General features: G+C 46.4%; 1 protein-coding gene across 1 annotated transcript in view; it reads right to left on the reverse strand.

Annotated features, from left to right (window-relative positions):
• Nucleotides 1–430: 430 nt before the first annotated feature.
• The window catches only part of LOC143940336 (solute carrier family 2, facilitated glucose transporter member 9-like), a 59379-nt gene continuing 33047 nt past the window's right edge, over nt 431–26762 (reverse strand). The window contains exons 8-12 of the mRNA XM_077461586.1: nt 23993–24103; nt 20792–20893; nt 20601–20676; nt 2826–2953; nt 431–2546 (exon numbers count right to left, since the gene is read on the reverse strand). Of these exons, the coding sequence (XP_077317712.1) occupies nt 2361–2546; nt 2826–2953; nt 20601–20676; nt 20792–20893; nt 23993–24103 (603 nt within the window). The 3' untranslated portion in view covers nt 431–2360. The remainder of the gene's footprint in view (nt 2547–2825; nt 2954–20600; nt 20677–20791; nt 20894–23992; nt 24104–26762) is intronic.

Consider the following 26762-nt stretch of genomic DNA (forward strand, 5'->3'; position numbering starts at 1 on the left):
GTGCATTGTTGTGCTGCAGATTACTGCTCGTTTCTGCGGCTGTCTTTTATCAGTGTAGGGACCGAGGGACAGTCTGCAAATCACTAGCTACTAGGTCCACAAAGGTCCTTGTAAGGACTGGTATAGGTGTACAATATATAGGGTTGTGGTGCACTGCTGCTGACTGCTGCCCTATACTGCAGCAGTCTTTTATCAGTGTAGGAACTGAGGTACAGTCTGCAAATCACTAGCTACTAGGTCCACAAAGGTCCTTGTAAGGACTGGTATAGGTGTAAATATATAGGGTGCTGGTGCAGGGCTGTGCTGCAGATAACTGCTGGTTTCTGCAGCAGTCTTTTATCAGTGTAGGGACTGAGGTACAGTCTGCAAATCACTAGCTACTAGGTCCACAAAGGTCCTTGTAAGGACTGGTATAGGTGTACAATATATAGGGTTGTGGTGCACGGTGCTGGTGTCAGTGCTCTATATCACGGTGCTGGTGTCAGTGCTCTATATCACGGTGCTGGTGTCAGTGCTCTCTATCACGGTGCTGGTGATGATCTCCTGCACCCTCTTCATAGCCTACCTTGACCTTTCCTCTCCTCCATTGCCTTCATGCGCTCCTGAGTCCTGTATTGTCAAAATTTCACAGATAAAAAAAGAATGCTTGTAGTTGTCGATCCCAGATTCACTTCATACATGTGTTATGTCAGTGGGATGAATTAGAGTGGAGACAGGGAGTCAGGCCTTCTCTTCAACATCAGTGTCTAACTTCACAAATGTGCTTCTGGAAGAATGGTCATACATTCCCCATAGACACACTCCTAAACCTTGTGGTTAGCCTTCCCAGAAGAGTTAAAGCTGTTTTAGGGTGGGAAAACTCAATATTGAACCCAACGGACTAAGACTGGGATGCCATTAAAGTTCATGTGTGTATAAAGGCAGGCGTCCCAATACATTTGGTAATATAGTGTATCTGAGTAAGTCCTAAAAAGATTGGATTTGGAGGGCTGCCTGAAAAGACAGCAAGGAATAAATCTATTGTATACCTACTAATTAATTTAAAGTGGATGTAAACCCTCACGTATACCCAGTGTAGTGAACAGCCTCAGATGATACAGAGATGAAACAAAGCTTCCTACATAAGTTTTACATGTGTATCTGCTGTCTTCAGCTTTATATATTCTTTAGAATGTGCACATCATGTTAAGAGATTTTCTCTTTCTGTTCAGCACTAAGTGTGAAGTCTGAGCACGCAACCAAGACAGCTGATTGGAGGAAAGGCACACACCCCCACTCCACATAGTCAGAGACAGGCAGAGACTTGCGGAGCTATTTCCTGAATAGTTTAGCTCTGTGCTAATCTATTTATAGCAACCTCCCAGGACACAAAATTCAGGCTGGTTTTATATTGTGTGTTGGAGAACTTGTTAGAAGTTATTCATGAAGGAAAACACTGATAGGAGTATATAACAGAAAGTAGAAAATATCATTTTTTTCCCTACATTTTCAATTTTTTTATATTTTTTCCGCTTATATAATAAAAAAATAAAAAACCCAGTTGTAAGCAAATGCAATCAAAAGAAAGCTCTCTTTTGTCTGAAAAAGAATATACTTCATTTGCGTACAGTGTTGCATGATCACCAGTGTAGCACTGTTTCGCACAGTGCTGAATAGCAAAAGATGGCCTGGTCATGAAGGGGGTAAAACTTTCCAGAGCTAAAGTGGTTAATACATTCTATTCATTATGGTAAAAAATCTTCTGCATGAACAGCCCCCCCTCCCCCCATATTTACCTGAACTCAATCTCAATCCAGCTATGTGCATGAGAGCAGAGGCTCTGTCTGCTCTCTCCCACCTCATTGGCTCAGACACAGCAGTGGAAGCCATTGCCTCTTGTTGCCGTCAATTACAGCCAGTGATATGAGGGAGTGGGAGCCGGGGCCTAGGACCTAGGAGCACCAGCACAATCTGAGAGGAGGAGGATTGGGGCTGCTCTGTGCAAAACTATTACACAGAGTAGGTCATTTTAACATGTTTGTTATTTTAAAGAAAAAAATGTTTACATTTAGAATCACTTTCATTTCTGTGAAATAACTGCTGATCCTATAGGTAGAAGGGATATACAGTTATTTTGTGTGAGCAGCTTTTCTCATTAAGATTACAACACTATTTCAACAAGCACAGGACCTTTATAATTTTTTATGTGAATTTTTACTTTATGAAAAAACAAAGATCTATCAACACAATCATTTTTAGTATATTAGACCTTTTCCCTAATTTGTTGTTTATAGGAGTCAACAAGGCCACATATACATCAGTAGAATGTTGTCTAGTAAATAATACGATATTATCACATTATGTGGACAGTTCACATTGGCTCACAAACAGGTGGAAAGCTCTATTGATTTTTGTGGTTTCTGGCCTCTGAAGTTCAATCTGTTGAATTCCAAAGTGATTTGCTGGGAAGTTTTTCCCTTTGTCTCAGGAAGGACAAAGAAGAGGAAGGTCCCTGAGGCCACAATAACGAAAAAGAAGATGAGAAAACAGAAATCGCCCAGAGCAGCCTGGAAAATAGGGAACAGAATAAAAACAAAGTGGGATATGGTATCATGTGCCCAACCACTCACTGTATACCCCAAAAGACATACGTTTGTACACAGGTTAAATGGTAAACAGTATAAACGTAGTAGAGTCGCTTTTTCAAAACTTGGTTTAAAATTTGATATGAGGAGCATTGGAGTCTTAATTATTTCTTGCATTGCAATATTTGTTTTTATTACACTATATAAATGTGAAAAGGGTCATTATTCTGAGACATTGCTGCCATAATGTCATATACTCACCTGTATGTAGGGAAAGGCCATCCCAATTAAATAGAAATTAGTCCAGTTCAAACAGCCAATGATCACAAACACTGCAGCTCGAGTGGAGAGATTACTCATTTCATTAACTATCGCCAGCGTCAGCGTTCCTGTGAAAAAAGTACTCTGTTAGGTGGTGGCAGATTATTGATCCAACTGATCACCAGGGTATCATAACACATTTTACTAAACTGGTTCTAAAGGCAAAACGTTTTCTTTTTTACCTTAAAGTATATGTACACCCTCACCAATTAACCACTTTCAGACCGGACCATTTTGCTGGCTTAAGATCAGACCACTTTTTGCGATTCGGCACTGCGTCGCTTTAACTGACAATTGCGCGGACGTGCGACATGGTTCCCAAACAAAATTGACGTCATGTTTTTTTACCACAAATAGAGCTTTCCTTTGGTGGTATTTGATCACCCCTGCAGTTTTTATTTTTTGTGCTATAAACAAAAATAGAGGGACAATTTTGAAAAAAACGCATCATTTTTACTTTTGTTATAATAAATATCCCCCGAAAATATATAAAAAAACATTTTTTTCCCTCAGTTTAGGCCGATACATATTCTTCTACATATTTTTGGGAAAAAAAATAAGCAATAAGAGATTATTGATTGGATTGCGCAAAAGTTTTTGCGTTTACAAAATAGGGGACAGTTTTATGGCATTTTTACTAATATTATTTTTTTACTAGTAATGGTGGCGATTAGCGATTTTTATTGTGACTGCGACATTATGGCGGACACATCGGACATTTTTGACAAATTTTTGGGACCATTGTCATTTATACAGCAATCAATGCTATACAAATGCATTGATTCCTGTGTAAATGACACTGGCAGTGAAGGGGTTAACCAGGGGGTGGCAGTGTAGGGGTTAAGTGTTCCTAGGGGCGTGTTACTAACTGTGGGGGGCTGGGTTTTGTGTTAGTGAACACTGATCTCTGCTCCAATCACATGGAGCAGAGATCAGTGTCACTTGTTGATAGGCAGAATGGGGAGATGCTATTTACAATGGCATCTCCCCGTTCAACCGCCCCGTGAGACGATCGCAGGTATCCTCGTGGCGATCAAGTCCGCGGGACCCGCGACCGGACTCACGGGGGTCCCGACCGCCACTCGAGCACGCTGCGGGCGGCATTTAAAAATGGATGTACCTGTACGCCAATATGCCTGCCCGTGCCATTCTGCCGATGTACATCGGCGTGCGCCGGTCGGGAACTGGTTAAAGGCAAAACATTTGTGTATAGATAGAAAAAACATTATAAAAACCTTTTCCTCTTTTTATTTAAGTGATTACACTCCCTCTGTTTCTCAGATTCATAGGAGCTGGAGGGAGCAAAAGCAGCACACTGAACTACCCAGTAAAATACTGGCAGCGGGGGGTGGGGGGCCTTCAGCATAAGTCTAATCATTGGAGGAGAGCACACTAAGTTCCCAGCACAGCTAGAGAACTGATCATGCTGTGCTCCCAAGCTTGGTGTGGTCAGTTTTTAATAATAAAGCAGAGAAACTCATGTTTTCTTGCCACTAGGGATGGGCCGAACACCCCCCGGTTAATTTCGCACCAGAACATCTCGAACAGGTAAAAAGTTCTACCGAACATGCAAACTCTATTAAAGTCTATGGGACATGGACATCAAAAATCATGAAAAGTCGTTGTTTTAAAGGCTTATGTGCAAGTTATTGCCATAGAAAAATGTATGGGGACCTGGGTACTGCCCTAGGGGACATGTATCAATGCAAAAAAAGTTTTTAAAACAATAGTTTTTTAAAGGAGTAGCGATTTTAATGATGCTTAAAGTGAAACAATAAAAATTAAATATTCCTTTAAATATCGTGCAGGGGGTCCCCCTAGTCTGCCTGTAAAGTGGCGCATCTGTACAATTTATAGAAAATGCCGCGGTAATAATGACATTTCTAAAGGAAAAAATATAATTTAAATTTGCTTGCGGCTGTAATGTTTTGCCGACCCCCAGCAATACAGATTTTAAAAAATGGGGAAAAAAACTGTGTAAAGTCCACCCCTCCCAGTCCATATGGATTTTAAATGGAACCCCGTGCCAAAATTGGTGCTGTGGGCAAGGGGGGGACCTCACATAAGGTCAGAAGGGGGCAGGGTCACCCGGTTATGTCACCGGGTGGCCCTGCCCTTGCCTATATAAGAGCTGTCAAAGTGAAGAGAGAGCAGTCCACGGGAGGTGGAGCGTTTTCCATTTTTCCTATTTTTCGGGTCCGTCAGGTGGCGGGACACTTTTTTCATTTTTTAACCAATTGCTTACAGAGCACTTTCATCCCCTTCCTGCCTAGGCCAATTTGCAGCTTTCAGCGCTGTCACCACGTGACATTTTTTATCATTTTCTTCACACATATAGAACTTTCTTTTGGTGGTATTTAATCACTGCTGGGTTTTTTATTTTTTGCAAAAAAAAGAAAAGACCAAAAATGTTAAAAAGTTTTTCTTAGTTTCTGTCAGTAAATTTTGTAAATAAGTAATTTTCTCCTTCACTGATGTGCACTGATGAGGCAGCACTGACAGCCACTGATAGGCTGCACTGATGAGGTGGCAATTATGGGCACTGATTAGGTGGCACTGATGAGCACTGATAGGCGGAACTGATGGGTGGCACTGGTGGGCACTGATAGGTGGCACTAATAGGCAGCCTGGGTGGGCACTGATAGGCGGCACGGATGGGCAGCACTGATGGGCATTGATGGGTGGTGGCACTGAAGGGCAGCAATTATGGGAATTGATGGGCAGCACCGATAGGTGAATCTGATAGCCAGCATTGATGGGCACTGATTGGTGACACTTGTGAGCACATATAGCTGCCACTGGTGGGCACTGATTGCTCGCAGTGGTGGTGCTTTACTGTAATCAGGGCACTGATGATCAGTGCCCTGATTACATGTCTCGATGTCCCCTGCGAGGAGATGCCGCTGATCGGCTCTCCTCACCACACACTCTGTCAGTGTAAGGGGATGAGAGTCGATTATCGACATTTCCATGTTTACATGTGACCAGCTGTAATTGGAAGCAGCTGATCACATGGTTAAAGAGCCATGGCCACTGCTCTTTATAGAGATCGGGGTTGCACCGTGTCCTAGCAACATGGTGCGGCCATGATCGCCACGCTGCGTGCCCCTGTAGGCACGCAAGAGTGGATGTTCTGGGACGATGTCATATAACGTCGTCCTAGGACAAGAACCACACCGCCCCTCCGTCATTTTACGGTGGGCAGGCGGAAAGTGGGTAATAAGGCTACTTTCACACTGGGGCAGGGGGGCGTCAGCGGTCAAGCGCCACTAATTTTAGCGGCGCTTTACAGCTATTACTGCTATTTACCCATCCCTATGAGTCTTGGCTTCTTGAACTCTATAAGTGTTGAATTTTAATTCATTTATAACAACGTTGTTATGTATGATGTGTGGTGGAGGTTTTGAATTTACATTTTTTGTCCTCCATTTTCAAATAATCTTATGTCCAATAAATTATACTTATTTTTGCTAGCATACTGTTATACCAACTGCTGGGCATCTTCCTGGTATGTTGATCCACACATGGCTTTGTGGAATGACAGATACAGCACAAGTCCTCCAGATGATCCCCGTTTATTAGGGTGAGTCATTCTATCTGACTTTGCAGCGTGATTGACCAAAGCATGCTTTGGCCAATTAGCACCCATCAATGCACTGTGATCTCACAGTGCATTATGGGGCACTCGTTGGCGGGGGAACGTCCCGTGAACGCTCTATATTTTCGTTTGTTCTATGAACAAATGAACACACAACATAAGTTCGACTCGAACATTGGGCCATTCTCTACTTGTTACCTACTTTATCTTGTGGTCACTTGCAATAAGTGTGTGCCCCTGTTCTCGGCTGGCTGGGGCAAAGGTAATGAGCTGTCATGTTATTGTTGGTCAGTGAGGAAGAATCAGTATGGAGATAAGGAATTATGTCCTTCCAGAGAAGCACGGATTAAGAATGCAATGATATAAGGAGTGCTGGACATGACAGTGTGGATGAGGGACACAGAGGGTTAAGCTTTATGGGTGGAGCTGAGGAAAAAGGTTTGCAGGAAACAAGTTCAGTGTAGGGGAGGGGTCATATAAAAGGGAGGGGTGTGGCTTTAAGGGATCATTCGGAGCCCAGCGTGACACAGAGGAGGCAGTTTTTCGCTGCTCCTCTGCTATGGCTGACCTGGAGGGACTCTTCGCGCGGCTGCGACGGGCAGCGGAGGTACACAGCACGGACTGGCTGCGGGACTGCGTGGGTGACCTGGCGGACGGCGAGGAGGACGGCGGCGGGACAGGTGAGGTGCAGCTGCGCGCGCGGAGGTCTCGGCCTCCGGCGCGTTTTTCCCCTGGGCCTACACCTCGGCCACCTCGTGACTCCCGGAGCCCGGGGGAGGACCGTTCGGTCCCCCCGGCAAAACGACCGGTACTCGGCTCTCCCCGGTCCGGGCGGTCGTTGCGCCGCCGACCGGAGGGGGGCGGGGCTTCGCGGCAGCGTGGCAATGGCGCCGGGCCTGAACGGGGCCCGGTGGAGGAGGGGGGGAGGGCGGGTGGCTCGGGGTTTGGGGGTCAGGGGGGGTGCGCATGGCGGTGGATCAGCAGCCTGCGGGCTCAGGAGCGGTGATCCGCGCGGTGGGGGGCGGGGGTGCCTCGGGGGGGCCGCATGATGGAGGGGGGGAGGGCGGGTCACAGAGGGCCGCCAAGGTGCCTGGCAGGGCCGGTTTCAGACGCCGGCATGCCGGGGGCGGCGGGGGAGGAGGACATTGCCTGCAGTCCCGGATCGCATGGACCGGAAGGACCACTCGGAGCACAGTGGGATGGCGGCGTCCCCGGTGCGCGCTGGTGAGGTCGGGTCCGAGAGCGAGCTGTCCCAGGAGGAGGAGGTGTCCTTTGCTGCGCCCGGACCGGTTCAGGTCGGCGGGGCCCCGGGGGGGCCAGGTAAGTTGCGCGAGTCTACATTGCTGGCGGAAGCTTTGCGTGGTCTGATGGGGGTGTCTCAGGGGGGTTCGGGGCCCACGGGGTCCCGGGATGACATGGGGGGGTTTCGGCTGGTCCTTTGGGGGGGTGGGGCCAGTAGCCTCGGGGGGGCCCTCGGGTCCGCTGCAGGAGCTGTTGGAGGGGCTGCAGGCCCTCGTTGGTAAGTTTGCTGGGGGCTCGGGGTCGCCTCAGGTGGGCCCCTGGCTGAGTACTGGGGGGGCCGGGGGGTCAGAGGCTGTGCCTGCGCGGGACGCACCGCCTGCGGTGGCGTCGGGGAGCGTGGATGCGGGGGCTGGGGGCTCGGGGGTCCCCCCGGAGCCTGCGGACCCGGGGGCGCGGTCCGATCTGGTTAGGCTCGCGGATGCTGCCCGGTGCGAAGTTTATGTTTGCTTCGAGGGCCCGTTGGGGGCGCATTTGAAGCAGGAGGTGAGGGACAAGATCGGCAAGGGTGAGTATGTGGAGATTTTCTCTTTACTCCCCCTCGAGAAGTTTAACTTGGATAGGGTCAAGCCGGACAGTTCCAAGAAGGACGACGAGGAGAAGCGTAGGTATCGGCACATTTGCGAATTGGCTTCAGGCGTTCGCTATCTTGGCTAGCGTGATAGGGGAAAAGAACCCCGAGCATTGCTCGGCGTTATTTTTTTACCTGGACGCGATTGGTGAGGCTCATCGAGTGTATGGGGGGTTGGCGTGGCTGCGCTATGATGAGCAGTTTCGTCAGCGGAAGGCGGTGCGGGCTGAACTGCGCTGGGATCACAAGGACATAAGCCTATGGATGAGGCTTATGTCTGCGCCGCGGACGCCCACTCCGTTTCTTCAGGGGGGGGCCGGGAGTGCGTCGTCCTCGGGGCTGCCGGCCGGAAAAAAGTGGGGGGTGTGCTGGCCCTTTAATGAAGGGGCTTGTAAATTCGGGGGAGCGTGCCGTTTCAAGCATGAGTGCTCCGGGTGCGGCGGCACCCACCCCCTGTCCCGCTGTTTCAAAAAGGGTAAGCGCGCCGGCGATGCCGGTCACAAAAGGGATGACGCCGGTGAACCTGGGAAGGATGCTTCCTTTCCTAAATAGGTATCCGGATGGTGAGGCGGTGCGAGGGTTGATTTCGGGCTTTCGGGACGGTTTTAGGATTCCCTGTTCTTTAGAGGGGGTGCCGCAGTTAGCCAGGAATTTGCGCTCGGCTTTAGATCACCCGGGGGTGGTTGATAACAAATTGGGTAAGGAGGTGGCGCTGGGCCGGATGGGCGGGCCTTTCGAAGTGCAGCCGTGGGGGGACCTGGTGGTCTCCCCGTTGGGTGTAGTTCCTAAGAAGGAGCCGGGGAAGTTTCGCTTGATTCATCATCTGTCTTTTCCGAAGGGGGGGTCGGTCAACGATTTCATTGACCCGGAGGCGTGTACGGTTTCCTACACGTCTTTTGACATGGCGGTTCGGTGGGTCAGGCGGTATGGTCGCGGGGCTCTAATGGCCAAGGCGGATGTGGAATCGGCGTTTCGGCTTCTACCGGTTCACCCGGACAGCTTCCGGCTGTTGGGGTGCCATTGGCGGGGCAAGTTCTATGTAGATTTGTGCCTGCCCATGGGTTGTTCCATTTCCTGCGCCTATTTTGAAGCTTTTAGCTCATTTTTGGAATGGGTGGTGAGAGATGTTTCGGGCCTGGAGTTGGTCATCCATTATTTGGATGATTTTCTGTGCGTGGGCCCGCCTGCCTCCAGTGTGTGTGCGATTCTCCTCTCCACGTTGCAGCACATTGCGGGCAGGTTCGGGGTGCCGTTGGCGGGGGATAAGACGGAAGGCCCGGTTACGGAGTTGAGTTTTTTGGGCATAGTGATTGATTCGCTGGCAATGGAGTGTCGATTGCCAGAGAATAAATTACGGGATCTGCAAGCAGAGTTGGCGGGGATGCAGGGCCGGCAGAAGGTTCAGCTTCGGGCCCTGCAGTCCCTGCTGGGCAAGCTGAATTTCGCTTGCCGGATCATCCCTATGGGCCGTGTGTTCTGCCGACGGCTGTCGGGGGCCACCGCCGGGGTGACCGGACCTAACCATTTTGTGCGTTTACGGAAGGAACACAGGGAGGACCTGCGGGCTTGGCATGAATTTTTGGAGTCGTATAACGGGCGGGCCATGTGGATGTCAGGGCCAGTGAGCAACTTCGATGTGGAGTTGGTCACTGACGCGGCTGGGTCTACGGGTTATGGGGCATTTTTTCGGGGCCGGTGGAGTGCTGAACCTTGGCCGCGCTCCTGGGAGGTTGCGGGGTTGTTGGGCAATTTGGTTTTGCTGGAATTATTCCCGGTAGTGTTGGCGTTGGAGCTGTGGGGGGAGGAGTTTCGTAATTTGAAGTTGCGCATCAATTGCGACAACATGGGGGTGGTTCAGGTCATCAATCGGATGACTGCTTCCTCGCCCCCGGTCATCCGGCTGCTACGGCAGCTGGTTTTTCGATGTTTGCGGCTCAATGTTTACGTTTATGCAGTACACATACCTGGGGTGGAGAATTCCTTGGCTGACTCGCTCTCTCGTTTTCAGTGGGACAAGTTCCGGCAGCTGGCGCCGGGAGCGGAGCAGTCGGGGGCACCCTGCCCCGGGTGGATGTGGGAGCTGCCCTTGGAATCGCCGCAGGTTGGTTGAAGAGGTCATTGAGTGAGGCTACATGGTCCGCTTATTCTAGGGTGTGGGCGGAATGGTGGGCATTACTGCGGGAGGTTGGCGTAACTGGTCGGGGCTCCGACCAGCGCTGGGTGGTACTGTACTGGGTGGCCCGGAACATAGAGATGGGACTGTCGCCTGCGTCTATTGAGCGGAAGCTGGCAGGGTTGGCCTTTTTGTTTAAGATGTGGGGGGAGCCGGACGGGACGAAGGATTTTTGGGTGCGGCAAACGTTGAAGGGGTACAGGAAAGATCGGAGGGGTCGGGATGCGCGCCGGCCGGTGTCGTTTGACAATTTGGTGGCAATTTGTTCTCGGCTGGTGGACGTTTGCTCGTCTGCTTACGAGACCGTTCTGTTTACGGCAGCTTTTTCGTTGGCGTTTTATGTGGCGTTTAGGATAGGGGAGTTGGTGTGTCGCTCGAAACGGGTGGCTGGGGGTTTGTTGGATCAGGATGTGCAGGTGGTCGCGGATCGGGTGAGTATACGGTTGCGTAGGTCCAAGACTGATCAACGGGGCAAAGGAGTGGCGATTACGCTGCTCGCCCTTCCGGGCTCGGCTGTGTGCCCGGCGGCGGCGGTACGGGCCTTCCGGGCGGTGCGGCCTGCGGGGGCGGGCCCCTTTTTGGTGCATGCGGAGGGCTCTTTTCTATCCCGCTTTCAGTTTGTGTCGGTTTTTCGGCAATGCCTGAGAGCGGTGGGTTTGGATGAGCGGGAATACGCGTCACACTCTTTCCGGATCGGGGCGGCAACAGAAGCTGCACGATGTGGGCTGGGGGAGGCGGTAGTTCGCCGGATTGGTAGGGGGGAGTCCCGGAGGTTCCGGTCCTATGTCCGGCCGCAGTTGATACTGGGGTAATTTGGGGTGCGGCTGGGGGTGTTGATTGTTGTTGGGATTTCTGGGGGGGAGTACTGTGATTGTAACATTACGTTGGTTGTTGTGTTATTTCTTTTGTTTTTATTCCAGATGGAGGTTCTCCACGCCTCGTTTGGATCCTGGGGCATTCGTACGTGTGCTGGGGGGCCAGGAGAGGTGATTCTCTACCAGCAGGCAGGCAATTGGGTATCCCCAGGCGGGTGGCTAGGGTGAAGTGGTTGGGGTTCCCGGGCATGCGGTGGGAGCGTGTTATGAGGGAGGTGGAGCGCTTTGCTTTGAGAGACAGGCCCCCGGATGTGCTGGTTGTTCATGCTGGGGGCAACGACCTGGGCGTTCGAAAGGTTAAGGATATTTTGGTGGACATTAAGGCGGACGTGTTGCGCCTGCGAGTCCTTTTCCCGGGCACCATTTTGGTGTGGTCGGACATTGTGGCCAGAACGGTGTGGCGGTGGGCTAGGTCTTTAGCCAGCATTGAAAAAACTAGGATAAGGGTGAATAAGGTGGTTGGGCGGTTTGTGGTGCAGAACGGGGGCATTGTGGTTCGACATCGGGAGTTGGAGGTGAATGTGGGTCTTTATCTTCGGCAGGATGGCGTTCACCTATCGGATGTGGGGATTGACCTTTGGTCCTTGGGCTTACAGGAGGGGATACAAAAAGCTCTTCGGGTGGGGGGTGGCCCTCAAGGTTGAGGGGGTCACCCTTTCGGGCTGTGGCGGTGTGTTTTCTGGTGGTTTCTGACGGTAGACAGGTACTCAGAAGGGATCTGAGGGTGTGGGGGGCTCATCTAACGATCGGCCCCTCTGGGTATTCCTGAACGTTGGAGGGAATACGGTTATGTTCACTGGCGGAAGTTGTCTCCGACCGGTCACAGGTGGAGGCCTTTGGGAAGTTGGTCTGGTGTACCGCAGTGATTTGGTATTGGCTTAAGTGGGGTCACCGTCAGAGATCACCAGAATGGGCAGTTAATGTTATTTAATGTGGTTTAATGTTAATAAAGTTATTTATATTTATATATTTATATATATTTATATATTTTCATATTTACAAGTTATTGGAGTGAATTTTGAGTTATGTTTAATAAAGGCTGTTGTGGCCAGTTTACTCCAACCTATGGTGTGGTCTCGTTTCTAATAGGGGAAGGTATGGGTAAGGAATAATATAAGGGGAACATTCAGACTACACTAGTCATGTTTTCATTGGCTACATGAGTGTTCCAGGTCCATGAACCAGAGATACGAAACCAGACACAGCCAGATATCTAGCATTTTTTAAAGGAGACCAATGGTGCCAGCCCTTATCTTTCTCTAATAACAGGTATACTATAATGTCTAAGTCCAGGAATGATCTTTATTGCATACTTACATTGGTCCAGCTTGGCAAAGTAAGCATGTATATCTCATAGCTGATGGGCTGCTAGGGAAGCTGACAATCGCTGTGCTACTACTGTGATAACTGCAAACCACCAGGTCCTGTGCCAAGCTACTTCCCCTCTGCACACTGACCACAGAATGTCACTAATTCGGCACTGCTAATATTCATAGAATGCCTTGAATTCTTTTCTATGAATACAAGTCACTCTCTGACTAGACAAAGTGGAGAGGAGGAGCGGTGAGGTCACAATCTTTACTTTGTCCAGTCAGCGAACTCCTTCAATTCCCCAGCAACCCTACAGGTTTGAGATATGCATGTTTGTTTTGAAGCTGGGTATGTGTTACATACACAAGAAACACTGTGAGAAAGAAATGTTGATTACTAATGTATGAGAAAACACACGGTGGAAAAGGACTGTTTGACTTTTTTTTTTATTAATAGGGGATTTACCATATGGATTTTGTTTTTCTTTTTTACGTATAAAGATGATACTTAAAGTGGTTGTAAAGGTAGAACGTTATTTTATCTTACTGCATTCTATGGATTAACATTAAAACCCTTCTGTGTGCAGCAGCCCCTCTAATACTTACCTGAGCCCCATCTAGATCCAGCGATGTTGCAGGAGTGTCTCGGTTACCCAAGATTCCCCTCCTCATTGGCCATTGGCTCCCGCTGCTGTCAATCATAGTCAGTCAGCCAATGAAGAGAGAAAGGGGGCAGGGCCAGGCCGCAGCTCCTTGTCGGAATGGGTGCCCCCATAGAAAGCTGCTTGCTGTGGGCCACTCAACAGGAGGGAGGGGCCAGGACCACCAAAGAGGGACCTGAGAAGAGGAGGATCTGGGCTGCTCTGTGCAAAACTACTACACAGGGCAGGTAATTATAACATATTTGTTATTTATAACTTATAAAAAACACTTTAAATATGAGGTTTCACACATTATATAGGTGGATGCACTTTTTATGTTTGCATGAGATATGCATTAGCATAGAGAGCATTCCTGGTGTTCATTTTTACCTCTAGGCAGGTATAAAATAAACAAATGTATGCTGCTCTGTTTCTATTACAGCACAGCTTATATTGTGAGAGGGAGAAGCAGCAGGATTGCTGCAGTATTTCAGTGCTTATGAACTAATAATAACATGTTGATAGGAGGAGAGAGTATAGTGACAGATGAGCTCATCAGTCTGCTGCCCCTTCTTTCACTATCCATTTAGAGCAGTGGTCTGCAAACTGTGGCCCTTTGCTTGCCTTTATCCAGGCCCTTGGGGCACTATTCCTTCCACTGACACCAACAATGGGGCATCATTTTGGTCACTGATACCAACAATAGGGCACTATTCCTCCCATTTACACCAACGGCAGGATAGTGTTCTTCCCACTGATGCCAATGATGGTGCACTATTCCTTCACCTGATACCAACATTGGGGCAATATTTCTCCTTCAAATACCAACAATGGGGCATTGTTTATTCCCCTTGAGGCCAGAACCTTTTCTACACTCACTGGCCACAGTTTGGCTCAGTCTGAAGGGCAGTACACCCACCCTTTGTTTATAAAGTTTGGACACCAGTGATTTAGAGAATGAGGGACAGCCCTGACTGTGTTATTCAACTGCAGGAGAAAAACATGATATCTCCTGTGCTGTGCTATGTGGTGGGTTTGTGAAAAACTCAGGACTGAATGTATTTAGCTGTTGGTTTGGAATTCAACTTTAGGTGAATTTCTTTGGTTGAATGACTAATACAGCTGTGGAAATACAATGGTGTCAGTCACTGTCTGGGTGAAGTGGGCTGAAAGAATTTAAGTGAGGGCTCTGGAAAGATCTAGCTGGATCCAAATAAAAGTACAATTTTAAACCTATTTGTAGACAGGCCCACATAGCAAAATGTTTAAAAATGACTTCCTAATCTATTGCTAGACTTGCCAGGCTTCACAAGTTTGTTGCACAATTGCAGTAAGACTGCATTGCATGACTCCAGAACAACTTTCTTTGCAAACTTTTGGTAGGTCAGCTGCAAATTCTAGTTCCATTATGTCGAACTATAGTCATCCCACCAAAGCCATCACTGGCTGAATTTTCATGCTGTAGACTTGCAGAACTCTTACTGTAGACTCCCTATTGTAACTTTTCTCTTGCTAGAGACTTGCCATGCAGATTTGATAAAAATTGGAAAAGCGTCAACTAGAGCTTGTGCTTCAAGTGCTCTGCAAGTGTACAACTTGCCAGTGAAAATGTGCAGCAAGTTAACAGACTTACAGTGCCTTGCAAAAGTATTCGGCCCCCTTGAACTTTTCAACCTTTTGCCACATTTCAGGCTTCAAACATAAAGATATAACATTTTTATGTTTTGTGAAGAATCACCAACAAGTGGGACACAATTGTTAAGTGGAACAAAATCTATTGGATATTTTAAACTTTTTTAGCAAATAAAAAACTGAAAAGTGGTGCGTGCAAAATTATTCAGCCCCTTTACTTTCAGTGCAGCAAACTCACTCCAGAAGTTCAACGAGGATCTCTGAATGATCCAATGTTGTCCTAAATGACTGATGGTGATAAATAGAATCCACCTGTGTGTAATCAAGTCTCTGTATAAATGCACCTGCTCTGTGATAGTCTCAGGGTTCTGTTGAAAGCGCAGAGAGCATCATGAAGACCAAGGAACACACCAGGCAGGTCCGTAATACTGTTGTGGAGAAGTTTAAAGCTGGATTTGGATACAAAAAGATTTCCCAAGCTTTAAACATCCCAAGGAGCACTGTGCAAGCGATCATTTTGAAATGGAAGGAGTATCAGACCACTGCAAATCTACCAAGACCTGGACGTCCCTATAAACTTTCAGCTCAGACAAGGAGAAGACTGATCAGAGATGCAGCCAAGAGGCCCATGATCACTCTGGATGAACTGCCGAGAACTACAGCTGAGGTGGGAGAGTATGTCCATAGGACAACAATCAGTCGTACACTGCACAAATCTGGCCTTTATGGAAGAGTGGCAAGAAGAAAGCCATTTCTCAAAGATATCCATAAAAAGTCTCATCTAAAGTTTGCCACAAGCCACCTGGGAGACACACCAAACATGTGGAAGAAGGTGCTCTGGTCAGATGAAACCAAAATCGAACTTTTTGCGCACAATGCAAAACGATATGTTTGGCATAAAAGCAACACAGCTCATCACCCTCAACACACCATCCCCACTGTCAAACATGGTGGTGGCAGCATCATGGTTTGGGCCTGCTTTTCTTCAGCAGGGACAGGGAAGATGGTTAAAATTGAGGGGAAGATGGATGCAGCCAAATACAGGACCATTCTGGATGAAAACCTGTTGGAGTCTGCAAAAGACCTGAAACTGGGACGGAGATTTATCTTCCAACAAGACAATGATCCCAAACGTACAGCAAATTCTACAAAGGAATGGTTCACAAATAAATGTATCCAGGTGTTAGAATGGCCAAGTCAAAGTCCAGACCTGAATCCAATCGAGAATCTGTGGAAAGAGCTGAAAACTGCTGTTCACAAACACTCTCCATCCAACGTCACTGAGCTCGAGCTGTTTTGCAAGGAAGAATGGGCAAGAATTTCAGTCTCTTGATGTGCAAAACTGATAGAGACATACCCCAAGCGACTTTCAGCTGTAATCGCAGCAAAGGTGGCTCTACAAAGTATTAACGCAAGGGGGCCGAATAATTTTGCACGCCCCACTTTTCATTTTTTTATTAGTTAAAAAAGTTTCAAAAATCCAATAGATTTCGTTCCACTTCACAATTGTGTCCCACTTGTTGGTGATTCTTCACAAAAAATAAAAATTTTACATCTTTATGTTTGAAGCCTGAAATGTGGCAAAAGGTTGAAAAGTTCAAGGGAGCCGAATACTTTCGCAAGGCACTGTACAATTCAACACTGCCACACATTAGTGGCAAGTTCTCCTTGCTATCTGGGGGTGTACTACATGGGTTAAACGTGTGGTGATTTTGGGGTTAACTGTGGATGGTGGTGCTTCAGCTTGGGTTAGGTCACTTCCATAGTGGGGTATATAAGGGAGAGGAAGTGGTTCCCTGAGACTCTTTCAATGGAAGATAGTAGGAAGGTCACAGATGCAACAATGTAGTTCTCACTAAACGGAGGATGATACATGAACTTATGGACCTAAGCACAGGGATAGAGACAGGAGGAAGAGAGACTTAGAGCTAGCCTATGGGAATACAGGTATGCACACAAATGCCACAGCCAAAGTCACAGTTCTTGTAACATTCAGAAGTACTGCATGTTCAATTGTTTATTGAAAGAAAATCTATGTTAACAAGCAATGACCTCTTGAAGCATGTTGCGCTAGAAACATATGAAAAGTCTGTCATCTAACGACAACACCTTAAACTTAAATCGAAATAATAATTTACATTATTCATCAATGCCTTTCAGGTCACTATATAGAACAGTGATTCTCAACCAGGGTTCCGTGGAACCCTATGGTTCCTCCAGAGGTTGCTAGGGGTTCCTTCAGCATTGAGGTTCCTTCAGCTTTGGGCCATTTCTGTCTCTCGTATAAGTTCCCACTACACCATTGATCTTTTTAGCTATCTGTAAGGAGGTAAATCTTCCCAATGGCCACAGATATAAGGACCATTCTTCCCACTGACCATCACACTAATGTATCATGAGTTGTAGATTCTAATTGTTAGCAGGGGTTTCCAGAGACTGGAGAAATATATCAAGGATTCCTCTGGGTTGAAAAGGTTGAGAAAGGCTCATATAGAAGAATGAAGTTTATATTCCTGCCGTAATTTTTAATGGGGAATGAAGTGTACTGTTATGGAGTAATGGAAGTGAGTGTGAAAATTTCTGATAGAAAAGGAGGAGTGACCAGTTCGGAAGCGATGGTGGCTGATGAAGGAGGTTCCAGTAGGTGGGGAAGAATAATTCCTGGTTGATCTGCCTCTCGTCCAGTCTCTATTCTAGTGCTCATTGTTAAATGGAACTTCTCAAGGGCCGGACCTGGACCACAAGTGTGCAAGGTGTTCAGTGGCTTCCCGTTATGCCCTTGGGCTGAGTTCAAAGTAAAATATATGGAATTGGTGGAGGGTAATGGGTGTTCAGCACTGTGCTCTCAAAATGTCTCTGTTTAACGACTGGGGCATGAGTGCCTGGAGTTAGTGAAGAAACCTGACAATGTGTTCTGTGAAATGGCCTCAACAGGTACAAATTCTCACAACAGCTAAATTATACATTTAATTTGGTTGGCACAAATTTCCCCGGTGCAGACAACACATTATTTTCCCATTCGTCACAAGAATGTGTTTCTCTCTTTTAGCCTGTGGACCAACTGCACCACATTTCTCTATATAGATTGGACACAAGCCAAACTCTTAGACCCCTTTCACACCAGGGCGTTTTACAGGCGCTATAGCGTTAGAAATAGCGCCTGCAATCCGCCCTAAAAAAGCTGCACCATTGTTTGTAGTGTGAAAGCCCGAGGGCTTTCACACTACAGCGGTGCGCTGGCAGGACGTCAGGGAAAAGTCCTGCTAGCAGCTTCTTTGGAGCTGTGAAGGAGCGGTGATTGAAATCAATGGGGCAGCGCTGTAATACCACCGGCAAAACGCCACTATTGCTTTGTATTGCTGGCGGTTTTAAACCTTTCTCGGCCGATAGCGGGGGGGGTAAAAGCACCCTGCTAGTGGCCGAAATGCACCGCAAATCCGGCGGTAAAGCGCCGCTATAAATAGCGGCGTTTTACCGCCCACGCTATGGGCGGTGTGGTATGACAGGGGTATTAAAGCGGAACTAAACCCAACAATTTAACCATTTCATAAAACAGTTACATTCTCAGCATGCTCAGAGTGCTAACTGTCATGCCGCATACACACGGTCGAACTGTTTGACGTACTTAGTCCGTTGAAACACATTTCAGCGGACAATCCGCTCGTGTGTGGGCTTCAGCTGACTTTTTCAGCGTGCAGTCCGGAGTACTAAGAATTTTGGATTTTCCAAAAATCTGTCCGTCGTACTTTGGTTTCAGCGGACAATACGGTCGTCAGTATGCTAGTTCGACGGACTAAGAATGGCGCATGCCCAGAAAGGATTTACACGGCGGAAGGGTGCTTTGCTGTGTCTTGGACTTCCTATTTCTAGTCCCGTCGTACGTGCTGTACACGTCATCGCGCAAGCTTTCGACGGACTGTTTGTGCATCCGTGTGTGGTCAAGTCCGTTCAGTGGAAAGTACGACGGATTGTCCGTCGGATTGTATGACGGACTAAGTACGTCAAACAGTTCGACCGTGTATACGCGGCATTACATTCACTTGTGTTTGCAACAAAACTCTCAAACTGTCAAATAGCTGGTGTCATAACTGATCACATGTGGAGCACCACGCCAGTTGCAGATCAAACAGAAGCTAAGATCTCAGCTTATATGGCTAAAAAGAATAAGAGGGTTTAGTTTTGCTTTAAGAAGAATTCACAAGTATCAAGCCTCGCCCTTTAGACCTTGAAATAGAAATAAGGTGCTACTACCCTGGAATGTGAGAAAATCCTCTAGAGGTGTTGGGGCGCAGGAAATGTGTTAACATCTGCTGTACCACAAGTGTCTTTTACAGAATACGAATACATTTGAAGATATTTAAGAGCATGTATGGAGTTGCAGATTGTCTTCTTCTACTAATAGCCCTTTAGACGCCCAGAACCACAATCCAAATATCACTCCAGGCTTGTTCTGCCAGTTGCACTGACACAAATTACCGTATATACTCGAGTATAAGCCGAGATTTTCAGCCTCTTTTTTGAGGCTGAAAGTGCCCCCCTCGGCTTATACTCGAGTCATCGCTGTCTGCCCGTTCGATCAGCGTGTCGAGCAGACAGACAGCGGCCATTCTATTCAAAAGCCGCGCCTCCGGCTCCGCCTTCGCCTGTGATAGGCGGAACACTGAATTTCCCAGCAGCCTGTGTTCCGCCTATCACGGACATCGTATCATCCTCGTACTACGGACGAGGATGATACGACGTCTGTGATAGGCGGAACACAGGCTGCTGGGAAATTCAGTGTTCCGCCTATCACAGGCGAAGGCGGCGGCGCAGCTTTTGAACTTTACAATGGCCGCCGACGAAGAGGGCACGGGACGGAGGCAAGGCAAGGCACGGCACGGCACGGGACGGGACGGGACGGGGGCAAGGCAAGGCACGACACGGGACGGATGCAAGGAGGCACGGCACGGCACGGGACGGAGGCAAGGAGGCAAGGCACGGGACGGAGGCTCGGGACAAAGGTAGGCTGGACACACACACACACACACACACACACACACACACACACACACACACACACACACACACACACACATGGATGGAGACACACACAGGGATGGATGGATGGATGGATGGAGACACACACACACAGGGATGGATGGATGGATGGATGGAGACACACACACACAGGGATGGATGGATGGATGGATGGAGACACACACACACAGGGATGGATGGATGGATGGACACACACACACACAGGGATGGATGGACGGACACACAGGGATGGACGGACACACAGGGATGGACGGACACACAGGGATGGACGGACACACAGGGATGGACGGACACACACACAGGGATGGACAGGCATGTCTCACCCTCGGCTTATACACGAGTCAATAAGTTTGCCAGTTTTTTTGGGGGTAAATTGGGGGCCTCGGCTTATATTCGGGTCGGCCTATACTCGAGTATATACGGTATAGCAAAAACTGGGGAACCCTTTCCAGACCAGTTAGTCGAGTAAAAATGCCAAAGGTCCTGCCACCTCCTTAGATTCTACAAACTAGCATGTCACTATCAAGAAACTGCACCCATTATGTAGTTAAAATTTAGATAAAACTGTACATACAATACCTGGACCAACACCAAAGAAAAAGATGAACAAGAAAATGAACAATACACTGCAATATGGCATCCAGTAAGCCCAATCCTGGAAGAATATATAAAAAAAGTTGTGTAAATGTGTTGCCCTTTGTCATTTCCTGTAAATTCTAATGAAAAGGAGATATCTGCATAATACAATTTACATCAGGGTGTCTCTTTACCTGAAAGGACAAAGTGACTGTGAGTAGGGCTAGCATGGTTGCCATCAAGCCATAGCTTCCCAGCAAAATAGTTTTTCTTCCACAATGCTCTATCAGTATACTCTAATAGGAAAAGACAGATGATAACATCAAGTACAAAAGACACATCAAGTATAACTGGCCAAATTATTGTGAACAAAACTCAGTGTAGATAAACCATGTATTGTAATGAGATTATAAATAAAAGGGGGGGGGGGGGGGGTTAGTACACTTGTTACAATGCAAACGGTCTGCCTTTGTTGATATCGGTTGATATTAGTTGATATCACAGATCTGTGATAATTTATTGTCAAAAAGGCCTGCATTCAAATTTGCTCATACATGGTTCAAATTTGCCTGCAATCTGTTTTTCTTCTTTATCATCACAGGCTCGGTCGCTGATGTAATATATATTTTTTGTCTATTTGATTTTAAATGAGTAAAGTAGAATATTATTGCCCATGAATATTTTTTATATTCATCCCCATATTGCCAGAAGGTGGCAGGCTCTGTGCAAACCCTGTGTGTTCTCTGTAGGCTCTTTCTTACAGAAGTTGGGCTCTAAAAAGCTGAAAGAGTCAAAGGGGAAGGAGAAGGTGGAGTGTCACAACATCCAACTCTCTCCAAGATTAGTAAAAATCATGTTGGGCTTTCTTGATAAAAAGGCCAGAATGCTTTGTAAACTGAATATGCACCTGAAATCAATTATGTATTGAGTAAAAATGTTCATATGAATATGTAAATCAATATGAATATCAATAAATAAAAAACAATTAAATACACATTAGTTTACAAAGTTGGTGTACAAACATGATCTATGCATGGATTTAAAAGAAGAAAAACTAATGGAAAAAACTGGAACATTTCTGTGGGTTTATAGCATCTTTGCTATAAACCCATCTTTACGTACACGCAAAAAAGAAAAAAATGGATGGAAATTAATTTACTGTAACTCAAATGTGATTGCAATCATGATAAGGAGAGTAATTTAAAAAAGATTTGGCATCACCAAAAAATATGATCAAAAACTCGAACGAGTATTAAAAAAATGCAAAACAGATGCTAGCACTATCAGTGCAATAGTACCATGCACTTATATAATCCACGGTGTATTCAATAAAACTATCACTTTGGATCATTCTGGAGAAGCATTGCACTTTAGAATGATATTTCTTGTAACTATTCCCATGGGTCATTTCATTTTTCCCATCTACCATAGGGGTGGGCCAGGTGTACCTGAGCACACCCTAATCGGTTAGTGCCTTGCCGATCCCCCCTACTTTCCGGGGCCCCCCCATTGGCCCCCCATCCTGGAGTGCTGCTGGCTTCCCTCCTCTCCCCCCGGCTGATGTTTCAGGATAGAGAGCAGGGGAAGAAGCAAGTAAATAGTTCCTTTTCTAAGTAAACAGTGAACACACTCGCTCACTGTGTCCATTCATAACTAAAGCATAGTAAACTGTGTTCACTATGCTTCTGTTTGTGAATGAGCAGGAAGCCACTCAGCAATCATAACTAAAGCATAGTAAACTGTGTTTACTATGCTTCTGTTTGTGAATGAGCAGGAAGCCACTCAGCACACAGCACTTCCCATATATTCACTGCCCAGTGCAGCTGTGGCTGCAAAGAAAGGCATGTGTGTTTGAGCTTTGGGGTGCACACCCTAATGAAATAGGCAGCACTCACCTGTGCCATTTACAGTATGCATTTAATGTGCATAGTCTTAATGCTAATCTTATAAAGCTATGTCACACAGTGGCTCTAAGATATTAATCAATCTTATATGTGCTAAGTTGCTACAAAATACAAAGGGAAAGGCACAGATGGCATCCACTTTTTGGTAGGTGACATTTATTTATTTGTTTGGTTGTTTATTTTGTTTGTTAGCAATATTTTTTTATTTTTTATTATTTTAATACAATAAAGTGCATACATTTGTTTGGATCAAAGATCAGAATGGGTCACAATAAGTAACAAATTGCATATAGCTGGCAACAGTGTGTCATACACATACAATAGAGAAAAAAAAAACAATATAATGGGAAGACATCAGATGTCCTTGACCATGGACTAATGCCGTGTACACACAACCCGACTTTTCCAGCAGACTAGGTCCGACGGTCTTCCCGACTGACTTTTCAGAGGAGTTCCGACGGACTTTCCGAATGTACAGACTTGGCCACACACAATCGCTCCAAAGTCAGATGGATTCGAACATGATGGCATACGACCGGACTAGAATAAGGAAGTTCATAGCCAGTAGCTGCCCTAGCGTCGGTTTTCATCCGGTTTTCATCCGTCGGACTAGCATGCAGACGATTTTTCGACCGGACTCGAGTCCATCGGAAAGATTTGAAACATGTTCTAAATCTAAAGTCCGTCTGATTTTTAGACAGCAAAGGTCCGATGAAGCCCACACACGATGGAATTGTCTGGCGGATTCGTTCCATCGGACCTTGGCTGATGAAAACTCAGATCGTGTATACACAGCATCAGTATTATGCCCAGTTCACACGGTCGGACATTCCTACGACAAAATCCGTCAGACGGATTTTGGCCCAAACTTGTCTTGCATACACAAAGTTGTCGGAAAATCCGATAGTTTAGAATGAGGTGATATAAAACACGTATGACTGGACTATAAAAAGGCCAGTAGCCAATAGCTTGCGCCTTGTAATTTATTCTGAACACGCGTGGCAGTTTGCGTGTCGGAATTGTCTACACACGATCGGAATTTAAAGGATCGGATTTTGTTGTCTGAAAATTTTAGATCCAGATCTCAAATTTTATGTGTCGGAAATTCCGATGGAAAAAGTCTGATAGAGCCCACACATGATCGAAATTTCTGACAACACAGTCCGATCGCACATTTTCCGTTGGAAAGTCCGACCATGTGTACAGGGCATGAAAGTCGAGAAGGAATAAATCCCGTCCTGCAACCAAAGAGGACAGATGCACTAAAAAGCATCTTTAGGTAACAGAAACCAACATATGGGACAATATAAAGAGGATGATCTATAATCCAAACATCATGAAAAATTAAGTGCATAATGAGTAGAGGGAAATGGAAAGAAAAGAAGCAGAATAATAAGGTAAATGAGAAGAAATGGAAAGAAGATATTGACAACCGCTCCTCCCGGTACGGGACAGAGTCTGAACCTTTATTTTTTTAATAAAACTACTCACACATAACATGACAGCCAGCAGTTCAAAGCTTCCCATTCCCAGGGAAATATAGGGGATCTTTTCCTTAGGCAGTCCAGCACTGAGAAATACACTTCTTGCATAAAAGAAAATCTGAAAAATGTCTAATTAATTAGAACATTACATCCATAATAAAACAAGATTGTTGTTGTGTTAATCAGTGTGGGAAACACAAGAGTATTAAATGTGCAAGGTGGTACACATATGAAATCTTCTTGGAACTCAATATCAATGTACAGAAGCTGAAGAACATAAACATTTCACTTTGGTCACCATGCCAGTTTCACCAATATTTTCAATCACTGCAATACTCTAGCACCTCTTATCTGTATACTATATAGGATAATACTGTTACATGGTCTGCTGTTGTAACACTACAACAGGGGTGTCCAAAATTGCGGCCTACAGGCTCTGCATGTAGCCCAAGGTGGCTATGAATGCGCCCCAACACAAATTCGTGTTCAAAATGTTGATTTTTTTTGGGGGGGGGGGTAATTTTTTGTAAAATCGTATTTACACTTAGCAAACGCATGCAGCTGAAGAAAAAATTGACAGTATCTCTTTACTGGACTTTTATAAGTTTTATTTTCCCAAAGAAAAATATCAAACTCTTCACAATCACATCTTATTCATGCCATCATTTTTCGGCAGCACCTATATTTGTGAGCAACTATTTTCTAGGATGAAGCACGAAAGGGCAAAATCAGAATCAAAATATCTGATGAGTACCTTGAGAATTCATTGAGAATTGCTACTACATCCATCAAAGCAGATATTGATGGGCTAGTTTATCAAAAACAGTGTCAAATATTGAACTAGTTTTATGTTACCCTCTTTTATAATAAAAAATATTACAAACTAGCATGTCACTATCAAGTGGTACATTATCTATATCAGTGATCGTTAACTTGTGATCTGACCAACTATTTTTGCTCATCAGCTATCCTTATTGTTAGTGTATTTTATGTGTGGCCCAAGACAACTCCTCTTCCAGTTTAGCAAAGGTTGGACACCCCTGCACTATAAGTATGTAAAATATGCTCTCCAACTGATGAATAGTTCTTTTACAAATCAATATATGTTAAACAAAAAATGTCAGTGTTTCTTTCGATCAGAAAGAAAAAAACAACTAATTTCCCCATCTACACAAGCAAGGTAAATAGAGAAATCCTTCCTGCTGCACAATACACTGATCGGCACTGCAACTGACTGCAACTGGCTGCAGCCACTGCACATGAAAGTTTTCTACCAGTCTCAATTGACAGAAGTCGATCGTTAGATTAACTTCCGTTGAGCTGGAACAACTATAGATGGATTCAAATTTCCCAAATGTCCCTGCGGGCCAAATTTCGATTCATCTATAGCCAGCCTAAGTTGGAGGTGCTACAAAGTATAAAAAGACAAATTCACTGTCAAAGTCTATTTCTAATTCCTAGCCTTCATTACATAATACCCGGCTTTTACCCCCCGCCAGCGGCCGCAAAAGGGTTAAAACAGTATTACAGCGCTGCCCCATTGATTTCAATGGGGAGCAGCGGTGGAGGAGCGGTAAACACACCGCTCCTTCACCGCTCCAAAGAAGCTGCTGGCAGGACTTTTTTCTGACGTCCTGCCAGCGCACCACTGTAGTGTGAAAGCAAGCCTCTACACACAGTGGTGCAGCTTCTTTAGGGCGGATTGCAGGCGTTATTTCTAATGCTATAGCACCTGCAAAATGCCCTGGTGTGAAAGGGGTGTTAGGCTCCTTTTACATTAGGGCGTCTCCTAAGGCTCAATTCACATCTATGCATGTTGCTTTTGAGCGTTTTTGCAGTGCTTGGTGCGTTTTTGGAGTTTTTACTGCGCTTTTACCATGCTTTTGCCACGCTTTTGCCACAATTTGCATTTTTTTACACTCTATATAGCTGGTTGCTAAGCAGGGTGCCGGAAAGCCAGGCTGCCGCAACCTTAACAACCGACGAGTCATCGGCTGTCAGTGGGCTATCCCGCTGACAGCTGAATGTAAAGAAAAAAGAATTTGCCGGCTAAAACAAAAACGTGAAAAAAAAACCCCCCACAGGTTCATACCAGGCCCCTGTGTCTAGTATGGATTCGGAAGGGACCCCCCATGCCAAAATGTAAAAAAATAAATGCTGTGGGGTCCCCCCAAAATCCATACCAGACCCTTATCCGAGCATGCAGCCCAGAAGGTCAGAAAAGGGAGGGACGAGCGAGCGCCCCCCACTCCTGAACCATACCAGACTGCATGCCCTCAACATGTGGGGGTGGGTGCACCCCAAAGTTGATGGGGACAAGGGCCTCTTCCCGACAACCCTGGCCATTGGTTGTTGGGGTCTGCGGGTAAGGTGCTTATCGGAATCTGGAAGCCTCCTTTAACAAGGGGGCCCCTGTATCCCGGCCTCCCCCTATGTGAATGGGTAGGGGTACATTGTATCCCTACCCATTCACCAAAAAAACTAGTGTAGTGTGACAATAGACTTAGTCCTTTATAAAAAAAAATGTCTTCTTCTTCCTCCTCCGGGCTTCTCCTGCTTCTTCCTCCAGTCTTCTCCTACTTCCCCTGATCTTCTCCTTCTCCCGCTTCTTTTTCTGGTCTTCTTCTTTCTCCTGTCTTCTTTGTCCAGTGTTCTTCTTCCTCCGCCACCACTCCCGCTGACGACCTTCCTCTGATGCTGCATCCCGCTAATTTGTCCACACCGATATCAAGCATTTCTTAGATAATTATGGGGCGTGGCCATCAGATGATGTCATC

This window comes from Lithobates pipiens, unplaced genomic scaffold, assembly GCF_037356315.1.
Source record: "Lithobates pipiens isolate NorthernLeopardFrog02 unplaced genomic scaffold, aLitPip1_a1.2 Scaffold_3, whole genome shotgun sequence".
Classification (NCBI taxonomy): Eukaryota; Metazoa; Chordata; class Amphibia; order Anura; family Ranidae; genus Lithobates; species Lithobates pipiens.